General features: G+C 41.0%; 1 protein-coding gene across 1 annotated transcript in view; it reads left to right on the top strand.

The window, feature by feature from the left end:
* zye (zona pellucida domain-containing protein zye) overlaps positions 1–12,144 on the top strand; it is a 29,562-nt gene extending 17,418 nt beyond the window's left edge. The window contains exons 3-15 of the mRNA XM_077437887.1: positions 1,447–1,736; positions 1,806–2,109; positions 2,193–2,371; positions 2,586–2,721; positions 2,796–3,265; positions 3,395–3,948; positions 4,009–4,849; positions 5,015–5,254; positions 5,444–6,081; positions 6,256–6,982; positions 7,052–7,324; positions 7,427–9,147; positions 9,373–12,144. Coding sequence (XP_077294013.1) covers positions 1,447–1,736; positions 1,806–2,109; positions 2,193–2,371; positions 2,586–2,721; positions 2,796–3,265; positions 3,395–3,948; positions 4,009–4,849; positions 5,015–5,254; positions 5,444–6,081; positions 6,256–6,982; positions 7,052–7,324; positions 7,427–9,147; positions 9,373–11,552 — 8,553 coding nt within the window. The 3' untranslated portion in view covers positions 11,553–12,144. The remainder of the gene's footprint in view (positions 1–1,446; positions 1,737–1,805; positions 2,110–2,192; positions 2,372–2,585; positions 2,722–2,795; positions 3,266–3,394; positions 3,949–4,008; positions 4,850–5,014; positions 5,255–5,443; positions 6,082–6,255; positions 6,983–7,051; positions 7,325–7,426; positions 9,148–9,372) is intronic.
* Positions 12,145–16,835: the final 4,691 nt, after the last annotated feature.

Here is a 16,835-nt window from a genome sequence, read left to right as displayed (position 1 = left end):
TGACGTTTCCATTTTTATGTCATCTAATCTTTAATATAATACGTATAAATATGTACATACGATTTTAAATAATTGCTACATATTAATTATTATATTGGACTAAACTGTCTTTTCGGTATAAAATCGGTTAAAAGCAACAATTATGATGTTAAACGGATTATACGTGTAGAAAAGGGTAGGATTTTAGTTTTCAGTAAGAGATTTACGCATTTGTCAATGTTGACTTTAACTTTATTCTTGAAGACGATGGTGTTGTTAAGCAATGTAACTTGGACAGGTTTCTTTTAACTCATCTTTTACTGCCATCTAATTGTAGTAATTGTTATACAGGATTTAAATCAAAGGTTGACGATTTGCAATTTATAGTAGATATGTCAAGTATATTGTAATACCTATTCGTATTGTACCTACATAAATACATACATATACATACGTACTTATGTATGTTCAAACATATAATATATACGTATGTAGGTAAATACATATATTAATCATAAACAACGGTTGTTCATCTTCAAACAACTTTCGATTTCTCATCCGCTATAAAACGGCACAGCATCTCTTCACGTTCATTATCATGGAATGTTTTTCGTATTTAAACATGTCTCATAAACAGACTTCGGCTTTGGCTTGATGCTCGTTAAATAACAATTGACCTCTCCATTGCCGTACAAAGCAAGGAAGCAAAAAATATGGTTGACAACAGTAATTGACAATAGTGAACCATTTTTTTTTTGTATAAAGAAACGCCCTTTACTCATAAAGATATTTCTCATTATTTTCATTATAAATAAGACCTCATTCTGGTTTCAATTACGGTTATATAATTGATGATCATTTGAAAATGCATGCAAAATATGTGTGTCGACAATAGTCGTGACTTTTATTAGGACTAATCGATGATTGTGAATTATGATTCATTGAGGTCATATCATCTATACAAAAATCATGTGTTAATCTTGTTGAATAGAAAAATACTCATAAAATATTGAAACAATAATATTTTACAATAGATAATGTAAATATTGTATGTCATTATAAAAATTGTAACGATTAGTAAAATATACCATCATTTACGTTCAAAAGGAAAATTCAGCAAATGAACTTTAAAATGGAGATATTTAGTAAAGTATATTCCCATTGTCTATCGATTTTCACATTACGTAGATCCATCTGTTTAAGAGAATTGCGACCGCACTTCCTTGCGCAATTACTGTGCAATGCTGCTATTTTCTTTGCTTCATTGCTGAATATAATAACAACTGATATGACATGACACACATTGTTTAGAAATATTACTAATTGTAAACGTTTGACACATAAAACTAAATGCTACGTGTGTTTTGTAAATATTATTTAATATTGATTATATCTGTTATTCGTCTAGTCATATCATAGTGAAAATACTAAAGCTACAGTTTTTTATGAAACTTTTTTCATTTTCAGCTGTCCATTGCGTCAGTGGTTGCTGACAACGATGTACTTACGGCTCAACAGTTGAATAGCGAACTTTCCGGAAATGGGTCGCCACTATTTTCTTTGGAAGACGATCTCAGTGAAGGAGTCACCTTCGTGAGGGGACCAAGACAATTAAGACAAACAAATATAGGTCACACACATATCGATAACATCGATGTAAAATGTGGCGAAAGAGGTATGGATGTCACCATCGAGTTTGCAGAGCCATTCGGTGGTGTCATATACAGCAAAGGTTATTTCAACGATCCCAAATGCAAGTGAGGAAACACATTTAACTTTTTAATGATATTTTAAGAATATTTTCTAAAATTCTTAAAAACTTTCAGATACGTATCATACGGCGGGAGTCAAACGACTTATTCGTTTTCAGTTCCGAAGAAAGGATGTGGTTCAAGACCAGTCTGTAAAGCGTGTGGAACCATAGATAATATTCTGATTATCCAAGCTGATGATACTGTCCAAGAAATCTGGGATACGGCTCGAAAAATATCGTGTGCCGACGGTGATCTTAAAGACACAACAGTCCATTTCAAACCATTCGTAGTTGACATGTTAGAGGTTGTTAATGTGCCAACTACTCAAGGAATGGTAGAATGTTGGATGGATATTCAGAAAGGAGTATACCCAAATGTATACTTATATATAAATTAAATTTTCTATATTAATATATTCAATTTATTCTTACATACATACATATTGGAAAATTTATCCAGATATCTCCTCTGTCAGATGTAATTAAAATTGGGGAAGATCTATCTATTCTAGTCTATCTGAAGGATCCTAAAGGACAATATGACCTGAGAATAAGAGATTGCTGGGCATACGATAATGATGATTATGATTCATCTAAAACCAATAAACTACAACTAACAGATAAAGAAGGTTGTCCAAGGTATGTCAAAAAGCATTTATCTTATTATGTAATGTGCAATTGTATATTTAATAAGATACATAGTTAAACAATAAAACAAATAACACTAAAATACCTTGATATATTGATAAACAATGACATTATATATATATATATATATATATATATATATATATATATATATATATATATATATATATATATATATATATATATATATATATTGATAAAACAGGAAGAAAAAGCTTGTACAGTATTGGCAAACAACAAATAATGCAGGTAATTCTGGAGCGACACTTGTAGCATGGAATAAAATAAACGCATTTAAATTTCCAGATAAGGATCAAGTATATTTGACGTGCAATATAGAGGTAAAAAATCATTCAAACTTTTATATATTTATATCCTATAAACAAAAACACACGAAAAAATTTACAATTTATAGATATGTTCTGGGCCATGTCAAGGAAAATGCGTGGGTGATCAAACAACTAACATAGAAATAGTCACAACTCGTCCTATAAATCCATCTCCGCCGGGGCCTATTTGTTATCTCGGAGCAACGGATTCTCGCTGCCCAAAACCACAAAAACCATCCACTGAACCTACATTACAATGTTACCCTGGATCATCAGATCCCAGATGTCTGCAACAAAGTACAACATTACTTCCTAATTGCCGCCCTGGATCCAATGATCCTCGATGTACCAGACCGCAGACTCCAGCTCCACCAAATTGTTATCTAGGAGCAACCGATCCACGATGTCCTAAACCAACGACACAAGCGCCACCAAATTGTTATCCAGGAGCTACCGATCCTCGCTGTCCAAGACCACTGACTCCAGCTCCACCTAATTGCTATACTGGATCAACTGACCCCAGGTGTCCTAAGCAACCAACCTCCACAACTCCCGCGCCATTGAAATGCTATGTCGAATCCACAGATCCTCGCTGTCCCAGGCCACAGACTCCACCTCCACCAAATTGTTATCCAGGGGCTACCGATCCACGTTGTCCAAAACCGACGACTGCGGCTCCACCTAGTTGCTATCCTGGATCAAATAATCCCAAATGTCCGAGGCCTCCAATAACCACCACAAATACACCACCAACATACTTACCTCCCACAACAACACTTAAGTGCCTACCCGGATCGAATGATCCCCGTTGTCCAAGACCGCCAACCCCAACAACTCCCGCGTCATTAAAATGCTATGAAGGATCCACAGATCCTCGCTGTCCCAGGCCGCAGACTAAACCTCCGCCAAATTGTTATCCAGGAGCTACCGATCCCCGATGTCCTAAACCAACGACACAAGCACCACCAAATTGTTATCCAGGAGCCACAGATCCTCGCTGTCCCAAACCACAAACTCCATCTCCACCAAATTGCTATCCTGGATCAACTGACCCCAGGTGTCCCAAGCCGCAAACTCCAGCTCCACCAAATTGTTATCCAGGAGCTACCGATTCCCGCTGTCCCAAGCCACAAACTCCAGCTCCACCAAATTGTTATTCAGGAGCTACTGATCCACGTTGTTCTAAACCGACGTCTCCAGCTCCACCAAATTGCTATCCTGGATCAACTGACCCAAGGTGTCCTAAACAACCAACCACCACAACTATCGCGCCATTAAAATGCTACGCGGGATCCACAGATCCTCGCTGTCCCAGACCACAGACTCCAGCTCCACCAAATTGTTATCCAGGAGCTACCGATTCCCGTTGTCCTAAACCAACAACACAAGCTCCACCAAATTGTTATCCAGGTGCCACCGATCCACGTTGTCCAAAACCGACGACTGCTGCTCCACCTAGCTGCTATCCCGGATCCAATAATCCCAGGTGTCCAAGGCCTCCAATAACCACCACAAATACACCACCAACATACTTACCTCCCACAACAACACTGAAGTGCCTCCCCGGATCGAACGATCCCCGTTGCCCAAGACCGCCAACCCTAACAACTCCCACGCCATTAAAATGCTATGAAGGATCCACAGATCCTCGCTGTCCCAGGCCGCAGACTAAACCACCGCCAAATTGTTATCCAGGAGCTACCGATCCCCGTTGTCCTAAACCAACGACACAAGCGCCACCAAATTGTTATCCAGGAGCCACAGATCCTCGCTGTCCCAAATCACAAACTCCAGCTCCACCAAATTGCTATCCTGGAGCAACTGACCCCAGATGTCCCAAGCCGCAAACTCCAGCTCCGCCAAATTGTTATCCAGGAGCTACCGACTCCCGTTGTCCTAAAACAACGACACAAGCGCCACCAAATTGTTATCCAGGAGCCACAGATCCTCGCTGTCCCAGACCACAAACTCCAGCTCCACCAAATTGTTATCCAGGAGCTACCGATTCTCGCTGTCCCAAGCCGCAAACTCCAACTGCACCAAATTGTTATCCTGGAGCTACCGATCCACGTTGTCCAAAACCGACGACTGCGGCTCCACCTAGTTGCTATCCTGGATCAAATAATCCCAAATGTCCGAGGCCTCCAATAACCACCACAAATACACCACCAACATACTTACCTCCCACAACAACACTTAAGTGCCTACCCGGATCGAATGATCCCCGTTGTCCAAGACCGCCAACCCCAACAACTCCCGCGTCATTAAAATGCTATGAAGGATCCACAGATCCTCGCTGTCCCAGGCCGCAGACTAAACCTCCGCCAAATTGTTATCCAGGAGCTACCGATCCCCGATGTCCTAAACCAACGACACAAGCACCACCAAATTGTTATCCAGGAGCCACAGATCCTCGCTGTCCCACACCACAAACTCCATCTCCACCAAATTGCTATCCTGGATCAACTGACCCCAGGTGTCCCAAGCCGCAAACTCCAGCTCCACCAAATTGTTATCCAGGAGCTACCGATTCCCGCTGTCCCAAGCCACAAACTCCAGCTCCACCAAATTGTTATTCAGGAGCTACTGATCCACGTTGTTCTAAACCGACGTCTCCAGCTCCACCAAATTGCTATCCTGGATCAACTGACCCAAGGTGTCCTAAACAACCAACCACCACAACTATCGCGCCATTAAAATGCTACGCGGGATCCACAGATCCTCGCTGTCCCAGACCACAGACTCCAGCTCCACCAAATTGTTATCCAGGAGCTACCGATTCCCGTTGTCCTAAACCAACAACACAAGCTCCACCAAATTGTTATCCAGGTGCCACTGATCCACGTTGTCCAAAACCGACGACTGCTGCTCCACCTAGCTGCTATCCCGGATCCAATAATCCCAGGTGTCCAAGGCCTCCAATAACAACCACAAATACACCACCCACATACCTACCTCCAAAAACAACACTGAAGTGCCTACCCGGATCGGATGATCCCCGTTGCCCAAGACCGCCAACCCCAACAACTCCCACGCCATTAAAATGCTATGAAGGATCCACAGATCCTCGCTGTCCCAGGCCGCAGACTAAACCTCCACCAAATTGTTATCCAGGAGCTACCGATCCCCGTTGTCCTAAACCGACGACTCCAGCTCCACCAAATTGTTATCCAGGAGCCACAGATCCTCGCTGTCCTAGACCACAAACTCCAGCTCCACCAAATTGTTATCCAGGAGCCACAGATCCTCGCTGTCCTAGACCACAAACTCCAGCTCCACCAAATTGTTATCCAGGAGCGACAGATCGACGTTGTCCTAAACCAACGTCTCCATCTCCACCAAATTGCTATCCTGGATCAAATGACCCCAGGTGTCCTAAGAAACCAACCACCACAACTATCGCTCCATTAAAATGCTATGCGGGATCCACAGATCCTCGCTGTCCCAGACCACAGACTCCAGCTCCACCAAATTGTTATCCAGGAGCTACCGATTCCCGTTGTCCTAAACCAACGACACAAACGCCACCAAATTGTTACCCAGGAGCCACAGATCCTCGCTGTCCCAAACCACAGACTCCAGCTCCACCAAATTGTTATCCAGGATCTACCGATTCTCGCTGTCCCAAGCCGCAAACTCCAGCTCCACCAAATTGTTATCCAGGAGCGACTGATCCACGTTGTCCTAAACCGACGACTTCATCTCCACCAAATTGTTATCCAGGTGCTACCGATCCACGTTGTCCAAAACCGACGACTGCTGCTCCACCTAGCTGCTATCCTGGATCGAATAATCCTAGGTGTCCAAGGCCTCCAATAACAACCACAAATACACCACCCACATACTTACCTCCCAAAACAACACTGAAGTGCCTCCCCGGATCGAACGATCCCCGTTGCCCAAGACCGCCAACCCCAACAACTCCCGCGCCATTAAAATGCTATGAAGGATCCACAGATCCTCGCTGTCCCAGACCACAGACTCCAGCTCCACCAAATTGTTATCCAGGAGCTACCGATTCCCGTTGTCCTAAACCAACGACACAAGCCCCACCAAATTGTTACCCAGGAGCTACAGATCCTCGCTGTCCCAAACCTCAGACTCCAGCTCCACCAAATTGTTATCCAGGAGCTACCGATTCTCGCTGTCCCAAGCCGCAAACTCCAGCTCCACCAAATTGTTATCCAGGAGCAACTGATCCACGTTGTCCTAAACCAACGTCTCCAGCTCCACCAAATTGCTATCCTGGATCAAATGACCCCAGGTGTCCTAAGCAACCAACCACCACAACTATCGCGCCATTAAAATGCTATGCGGGATCCACAGATCCTCGCTGTCCCAGACCACAGACTCCAGCTCCACCAAATTGTTATCCAGGAGCTACGGATTCCCGTTGTCCTAAACCAACGACACAAGCGCCACCAAATTGTTACCCAGGAGCCACAGATCCGCGTTGTCCCAAACCACAGACTCCAGCTCCACCAAATTGTTATCCAGGAGCGACAGATCCACGTTGTCCTAAACCAACGTCTCCATCTCCACTAAATTGCTATCCTGGATCAAATGACCCCAGGTGTCCTAAGAAACCAACCACCACAACTATCGCTCCATTAAAATGCTATGCGGGATCCACAGATCCTCGCTGTCCCAGACCACAGACTCCAGCTCCACCAAATTGTTATCCAGGAGCTACCGATTCCCGTTGTCCTAAACCAACGACACAAGCCCCACCAAATTGTTACCCAGGAGCCACAGATCCTCGCTGTCCCAAACCTCAGACTCCAGCTCCACCAAATTGTTATCCAGGAGCTACCGATTCTCGCTGTCCCAAGCCGCAAACTCCAGCTCCACCAAATTGTTATCCAGGAGCGACTGATCCACGTTGTCCTAAACCAACGTCTCCAGCTCCACCAAATTGCTATCCTGGATCAAATGACCCCAGGTGTCCTAAGCAACCAACCACCACAACTATCGCGCCATTAAAATGCTATGCGGGATCCACAGATCCTCGCTGTCCCAGACCACAGACTCCAGCTCCACCAAATTGTTATCCAGGAGCTACGGATTCCCGTTGTCTTAAACCAACGACACAAGCGCCACCAAATTGTTACCCAGGAGCCACAGATCCGCGTTGTCCCAAACCACAGACTCCAGCTCCACCAAATTGTTATCCAGGAGCGACTGATCCACGTTGTCCTAAACCGACGACTCCAGCTCCACCAAATTGTTATCCAGGTGCTACCGATCCACGTTGTCCAAAACCGACGACTGCTGCTCCACCTAGCTGCTATCCTGGATCGAATAATCCTAGGTGTCCAAGGCCTCCAATAACAACCACAAATACACCACCCACATACTTACCTCCCAAAACAACACTGAAGTGCCTCCCCGGATCGAACGATCCCCGTTGCCCAAGACCGCCAACCCCAACAACTCCCGCGCCATTAAAATGCTATGAAGGATCCACAGATCCTCGCTGTCCCAGGCCGCAGACTAAACCTCCACCAAATTGTTATCCAGGAGCTACCGATCCCCGTTGTCCTAAACCGACGACTCCAGCTCCACCAAATTGTTATCCAGGAGCCACAGATCCTCGCTGTCCTAGACCACAAACTCCAGCTCCACCAAATTGTTATCCAGGAGCGACAGATCCACGTTGTCCTAAACCGACGACTTCAGCTCCACCAAATTGTTATCCAGGAGCGACAGATCCACGTTGTCCTAAAACAACGTCTCCATCTCCACCAAATTGCTATCCTGGATCAAATGACCCCAGGTGTCCTAAGAAACCAACCACCACAACTATCGCTCCATTAAAATGCTATGCGGGATCCACAGATCCTCGCTGTCCCAGACCACAGACTCCAGCTCCACCAAATTGTTATCCAGGAGCTACCGATTCCCGTTGTCCTAAACCAACGACACAAGCGCCACCAAATTGTTACCCAGGAGCCACAGATCCTCGCTGTCCCAAACCACAGACTCCAGCTCCACCAAATTGTTATCCAGGAGCTACCGATTCTCGCTGTCCCAAGCCGCAAACTCCAGCTCCACCAAATTGTTATCCAGGAGCGACTGATCCACGTTGTCCTAAACCAACGTCTCCAGCTCCACCAAATTGCTATCCTGGATCAAATGACCCCAGGTGTCCTAAGCAACCAACCACCACAACTATCGCGCCATTAAAATGCTATGCGGGATCCACAGATCCTCGCTGTCCCAGACCACAGACTCCAGCTCCACCAAATTGTTATCCAGGAGCTACCGATTCCCGTTGTCCTAAACCAACGACACAAGCGCCACCAAATTGTTACCCAGGAGCCACAGATCCGCGTTGTCCCAAACCACAGACTCCAGCTCCACCAAATTGTTATCCTGGAGCGACTGATCCACGTTGTCCTAAACCGACGACTCCAGCTCCACCAAATTGTTATCCAGGTGCTACCGATCCACGTTGTCCAAAACCGACGACTGCTGCTCCACCTAGCTGCTATCCTGGATCGAATAATCCTAGGTGTCCAAGGCCTCCAATAACAACCACAAATACACCACCCACATACTTACCTCCCAAAACAACACTGAAGTGCCTCCCCGGATCGAACGATCCCCGTTGCCCAAGACCGCCAACCCCAACAACTCCCGCGCCATTAAAATGCTATGAAGGATCCACAGATCCTCGCTGTCCCAGGCCGCAGACTAAACCTCCACCAAATTGTTATCCAGGAGCTACCGATCCCCGTTGTCCTAAACCAACGACACAAGCCCCACCAAATTGTTACCCAGGAGCCACAGATCCTCGCTGTCCCAAACCTCAGACTCCAGCTCCACCAAATTGTTATCCAGGAGCTACCGATTCTCGCTGTCCCAAGCCGCAAACTCCAGCTCCACCAAATTGTTATCCAGGAGCGACTGATCCACGTTGTCCTAAACCAACGTCTCCAGCTCCACCAAATTGCTATCCTGGATCAAATGACCCCAGGTGTCCTAAGCAACCAACCACCACAACTATCGCTCCATTAAAATGCTATGCGGGATCCACAGATCCTCGCTGTCCCAGGCCGCAGACTAAACCTCCACCAAATTGTTATCCAGGAGCTACCGATCCCCGTTGTCCTAAACCGACGACTCCAGCTCCACCAAATTGTTATCCAGGAGCCACAGATCCTCGCTGTCCCAGACCACAGACTCCAGCTCCACCAAATTGTTATCCAGGATCTACCGATTCTCGCTGTCCCAAGCCGCAAACTCCAGCTCCACCAAATTGTTATCCAGGAGCGACTGATCCACGTTGTCCGAAACCGACGACTGCTGCTCCACCTAGCTGCTATCCCGGATCCAATAATCCCAGGTGTCCAAGGCCTCCAATAACAACCACAAATACACCACCCACATACCTACCTCCAAAAACAACACTGAAGTGCCTACCCGGATCGGACGATCCCCGTTGCCCAAGACCGCCAACCCCAACAACTCCCGCGCCATTAAAATGCTATGAAGGATCCACAGATCCTCGCTGTCCCAGGCCGCAGACTAAACCTCCACCAAATTGTTATCCAGGAGCTACCGATCCCCGTTGTCCTAAACCAACGACACAAGCCCCACCAAATTGTTACCCAGGAGCCACAGATCCTCGCTGTCCCAAACCTCAGACTCCAGCTCCACCAAATTGTTATCCAGGAGCTACCGATTCTCGCTGTCCCAAGCCGCAAACTCCAGCTCCACCAAATTGTTATCCAGGAGCGACTGATCCACGTTGTCCTAAACCAACGTCTCCAGCTCCACCAAATTGCTATCCTGGATCAAATGACCCCAGGTGTCCTAAGCAACCAACCACCACAACTATCGCTCCATTAAAATGCTATGCGGGATCCACAGATCCTCGCTGTCCCAGGCCGCAGACTAAACCTCCACCAAATTGTTATCCAGGAGCTACCGATCCCCGTTGTCCTAAACCGACGACTCCAGCTCCACCAAATTGTTATCCAGGAGCCACAGATCCTCGCTGTCCCAGACCACAGACTCCAGCTCCACCAAATTGTTATCCAGGAGCTACCGATTCCCGTTGTCCTAAACCAACGACACAAGCGCCACCAAATTGCTACCCAGGAGCCACAGATCCTCGCTGTCCCAAACCACAGACTCCAGCTCCACCAAATTGTTATCCAGGAGCGACTGATCCACGTTGTCCGAAACCGACGACTCCAGCTCCACCAAATTGTTATCCAGGTGCTACCGATCCACGTTGTCCAAAACCGACGACTGCTGCTCCACCTAGCTGCTATCCTGGATCGAATAATCCTAGGTGTCCAAGGCCTCCAATAACAACCACAAATACACCACCCACATACTTACCTCCCAAAACAACACTGAAGTGCCTCCCCGGATCGAACGATCCCCGTTGCCCAAGACCGCCAACCCCAACAACTCCCGCGACATTAAAATGCTATGAAGGATCCACAGATCCTCGCTGTCCCAGGCCACAGACTAAACCTCCTCCAAATTGTTATCCAGGAGCTACCGATCCCCGTTGTCCTAAGCCAACGACACAAGCGCCACTAAATTGTTATCCAGGAGCCACAGATCCTCGCTGTCCCAGACCACAGACTCCAGCCCCACCAAATTGTTATCCAGGAGCTAGCGATCCACGTTGTCCTAAGCCAACGACTTCGGCTCCACCTAACTGCTATCCTGGTTCAAATGACCCCAGGTGTCCGAGCTCTTGTTATCCGGGATCAAGAGATCGCAATTGTCCACAACCTTTCGCTCCATCCAGTACAAATCCACCAGCTACATATTTACCACCATTTCCCTCTGGTAGTGAAAGGTATTCAAATTTAATTTGAAGATCATAAGGTCAGATCATCGCCGATCATTTTGATACTAAAACCAAGATTACAGTCGATTTATTGGTAATATTGATGCATAATGACATATCACATAAAACGTTACATTCTAGTATATACAGGCAATCCGCTGTAGGTTGACATTTACCTTATAGGTAAAACGTACCTTTACGCCCCATTTCGACCAATAGCATTTTGCGCGTAGAATGTTCTACTGTCTGCACGAATTACATTCTATTGGTTGAGAGGCGGTGTAACAGCATGTATGTTTTTCCCAAGTCTCTTCCTACAGCAGTATAACTATAATAGTGAAGTAGATCACGTATGTAAATACATATACTTTTTCAAATATTTTATTTTACTTATTTTATAACAATAAAGCGAACATTTTCTGAAAAAGTTTAATCGGCTAAAATTAGACAAAATTAAATTAGAAGAAACCATAAAATTTTAAGAGATATTACCACTCCAAATTTGAACGCATCTTAAAATAATACGTAACGCACTAGTATGTATTCGTACGTTAACGGGATGAAAATCTTATGTCGTCAAAATGATTAGTTTTATTATTATATTTGGACACCATATATTGTAAACCAAATATTAAATAAAAATTTATTTATTTTTAAATTTTCGTATTAATTGTTTGAATTCATAAAATTACAGAGACTATCCACTCTGTTTCCATATATTTATTTTTTTTTATAATTTTTAAACTTCACATAAATACTGTTTATATTGTATATGATAAACGTAAAAAAAATGTTGTGCCATAAGTTTTTACTTTTTTTCTTCGTTACTTGAAATTGATTATATAAGTTTTTCTTTTTATTATGATGTAATATTTATAAACACTCGAAGAAACACTGCCCTACATTATGTATGTAAAATTATATCGAATTATCATATAAATTTGTCGATTGAAATAAATATTTATGTATAGAAACACTTACAGAACTGCATATTGTAGTTCTACATATGTGCTTTACTATGTATTGTAAAATTATATTACGATGAATAAAAATATATATTTTTTTAATTTGTTGTTACTAAAATTCAAAGCTAATTTCTTTCATTGTTTTTAAAGTATCACGACAAAATCAGCGACGCAGTGTTGATAGGCGAATGTTTTTGTTTTGTTTAATTAAAAATCAATCAACAACAAAAAAAAGAAAAACTGTTTTAATTTAATTTAATCAGTTCATTTTCAGTTGTGAGATGTGAGAAAAAATGATGACTAAACCCGGGTTTAACCAGGGCTATTGCCTTTTGGGTCGGGAAAAGTTGTTATATAAAAGTAACATATACATATAAATTAAATAATATCTAAAAGCTACCGTAATATAACAAACAACGTTCACTGAGCAACAAAAAAAATACCGGAGCCCATACTAGTCAATCTTTACTAGGTTTAACTTACCGAATTCGAATATGACAATGATTGTTGTTAGCTTGCTCTCGTTTAAACGTTTATAAAACGTTTATGAACGTTTAAAAAAATGGGCAATTTAATTCAAAATCTAGTATTGATGTGTCTTAACCACGTTTATAAGAATTGGTTTTTATCGAATGTTTTATCGAAACGTAGAGTTCGTTCACCGAGAAAGAAAAATTGGTTTAATATGTGTGCTCGTAGGGGTTCCAAAAAACCGCCCGAAATAAAAAGCCGGTTTGCCGGCTTTCATCGATTTTAGAAAATTAAGATTTTTAAAAAAAAAATTGTAAATATATATTATATTTTGCAAAAAAATAGTTTTTCATGAATTAAATTGAGTTATAAACATTATGAACTTTCATAAGATCATTATTTTATATTATTATTACAAATATTATAAATAATACCATTTGTATAATATATCACAGCCGTAAAATGGCAGATCCTAAATACGCACAAATAATTAAATGATTTAAATAAGCTACTATCAAGAATATATTATTAAAAAAAATAATGTGTAACCTCGCAGAAAAACTGTAATTGTGGAATCGTGAATAGATATTAAGAACTGCCGAGATTCAAAGATATAGATAAAGAGATATCAAAGATAAAGACATTTCGAAGCTGTTTATACGCATTTGTTTTAGCTTAAAAATCCAAAAACAAACCGTTACAAATGTCGGAAACAAATTCGTTAGAAACGGCATATTACGAATATTTTAAATCCACAATAAAATAAGGTATGTGGCTTCAATATTTAAAGGGCTTCCAATTCCTTCGAAGAAAAATCAATTATATTTCGGAAATTCCTATGCATTTTGCCATAAATCATTTGAGTTTATGACTACTGTTTTGTTGTTGACAAGTATGTACAAGGATTTAAGATAGTAACGTTTTCTATACCTGAAGTTGGGTAGGTCATTGAAACTACATACTTTCAATAATATTTTATTGGTCTTCGTCCATTACTAAATCTCAAAGAAACCGCTCAAGAAAGAATGAACTGTACCTTTTTTTTGTTCAAAGAAATATACGCCTATTACCTAAGAGAGTTTATTTTATTTTATTGTTACAATCAATATAAACTCGTCATTACAGATCACTCCAATGCGACGAGTGTACGATAACGGTCAGAAATACAATAATATATATATACAATCAGAATACATAGCATATAACAATTAATCAGTACAGAAATAATAATCATAGAGACATCTATGGATTATTTTTAGATTTTTTGTGTACAATTATTATTACAATTTTTATAGATATAATAAACATGAAATTATAGAGATGTCTATAGAGATATCTATAGATTTCAGATTACTGTGCATAATTTTTACAAATTATACACACAGATTTTGTGACAACAGGAAATGATCTAATACCAATTTTCAGGAACCGTTTCAACAATGATCAGATAAAATTGGCAAACTCTGATAGAGAAACGATAGATTTGGAGTCACAAAACCCCCAAACCTAACCAGCAGTTTGACGAGGACACTTTTATTATAATCTTTTATAGAAATTTGAAATTCATAATTGTTAATTTTGAGGAAAAAAACATTAATTAAAGAAAACCTTAAAAATCCGGTTGATCAAGCCAAAAAGCCAGTTTTCGGTTTTTTGATAAATGGTCAAAAAGCTGGCTTTTCGGTTTCGGTTTAAACCGGCTTGGAAGCCATCAGTTTTTATTTTATTTTTATTTTTTTATTTTATTTTATTTATTGAAAAATCAACAGACAACAGGATGTACATAGATATATATAAAAAACAAATAGTAAATATATAATATATGTAACATCCGAGTCCAATAACAGATTTTTACAAAAATTATAAAAAAAATGAAAAAGATAAATATAAGGAAAACAAATGAAAAAGAAAAGAATAAAGGCTATAACATAACAAAATATATAGAACATTGCATAATTAAACTATAGTATTAAAATATTGGAAAAAGGTTATAAAATAGAATATAAGAAGAAATTGAAATTTACAAATATAAAACAAATGAAAAGGAAAAGAATGAAAGCTATAATATGATTAAATAGCACATTACATAATTAAACTAAAGTATAAAAATATTGGAAATATTGGAAAAAGGTTATAAAATAGAGAAGGAGAAGAAATGAATCAATAGGTCAAGATTCTCTTGATGTTAGACCTGAATTGATGTAGGGAAATACCAAATAGATCAACCGCATTCATCTCTCCGTTAAACATACGATAAACGCGCTGCAGATAAGAATATTTTTGGGAATTAGTATTGAAAGGATCAAGTGAAAAGAGTGCAACGCGTCTAGAGTACCGAACTGGGATTCTGAAATTAACCTTATTCAGTAAATCAGAACAATCAAGGAAACCATTTATGAGCTTAAAGAAGAATATAGCATCAGTATGTCGTCGCCTGACAGAAAGATTGTTAAAAGAAAGGATTTTTAAAATGTCGGAAACAGTAGAATGGGTATAGGTAGGAAAAAGGTAGCGTAAGGATTTAATAAATTTAAGTTGAACTTTCTCAATACAATTAATATGGGATAAATAAAAAGGTGACCAGATAATTGAGGCAAATTCAAGGTGAGACCTTACAAAGGAAAAATAAAGTAATTTAAGTACATAAGGATCATTAAAGGTTTTGTTGAGCGGAGTAGGAATCTAAGAGATTTAAATGCTTTGTTGGTAATAAAAGAAATATGTTCAGAGAAATCTAGTTTACTATTGAGTATTACACCAAGATCCTTAATAGAAGATGACGTGTTAAGGTTGCGGTTTTGCTGCGGCCGTCGAGGTGAATTCACGCCTTTTTATGACAAACCTCCTTTACGTTTCACACGGTCTTCGTTAAGACGTCATTTTTTATATCTCTTATCTCTTATCCGATCGTTTTCATACTTAGCCATATTGCTCATTTTAGTCATCAATATAAGTTAAGGTATCATCCGCCATTACGATGGTGAAAAAATATCGTATTAGACACGTTTGAAAATACTGCATCGTATTACACGGTGACGTTTATTTGCTAATTTTTAGAGGCGTGGCTTGAAGTGAGAGTGTGGTTACGAAATTCCCGAGATTTTCCCGAAATTATAAATAATAAATGGTAGTTATTTTAATAAGTTAATCATAATAGTTCGACCGTATATCGTATAATATATCTACTTTTTTAAAAACACTTTTTAGATAAATGGAGAGACCATCCAAAGTCGGAACAGGCAAAGCTTTCAATGCCAAGCAAAACAATGAATATTAAATGTTTACATGTGGTGTGCACTTACACAAACATCTAATTCTTCGACGATTCCTGTCATTGATATACATAGCTGCAGAAGCCCTAAAAGTTTTCGAATCTTCATTAAGAGAAATTATTTATTTATTTATAGTTAGTTTTGGACCATTGCGGCATTACAGGAAGAACTTAATGCGCCACATGGCCTACATTATCAAATAAAACAAAGAGAACATATGTCTATCTTTTCCAACAACAAAAAAAACTTAGAGAAAACCCAAAATCCTATGTGGACGGTTTTGACGAAGACGTCATTAGGCGCACTATCCACAACTTTCATGTGACCGAATAAATTTTGCCAACGCTTTCTCGAACATTAGAAAAATTAAATCAATGCACATTTTATTTTAGGGAGAAAATGTGCATTGTTTTTAAAAGGATCACATTTTTAAGGTCGATAGCTCGATTTAGAGCAAAGGGTAGACCAATGGTGTATAACGATGAAACATACATACAGTATACTCTCGATTATCCGGGCTAATGCTGGGGAGGAAGGGCATGGATAATTGAAAAATACAGATAATCCGAATCATCAAATTTTGACTTGTTTTCGAATATAATA

This window comes from Arctopsyche grandis, chromosome 1, assembly GCF_051622035.1.
Source record: "Arctopsyche grandis isolate Sample6627 chromosome 1, ASM5162203v2, whole genome shotgun sequence".
NCBI lineage: Eukaryota > Metazoa > Arthropoda > Insecta > Trichoptera > Hydropsychidae > Arctopsyche > Arctopsyche grandis.
The sequence above is the reverse complement of the archived record's forward strand: the minus strand, read 5'-3'. Positions and strand labels throughout refer to the sequence as shown.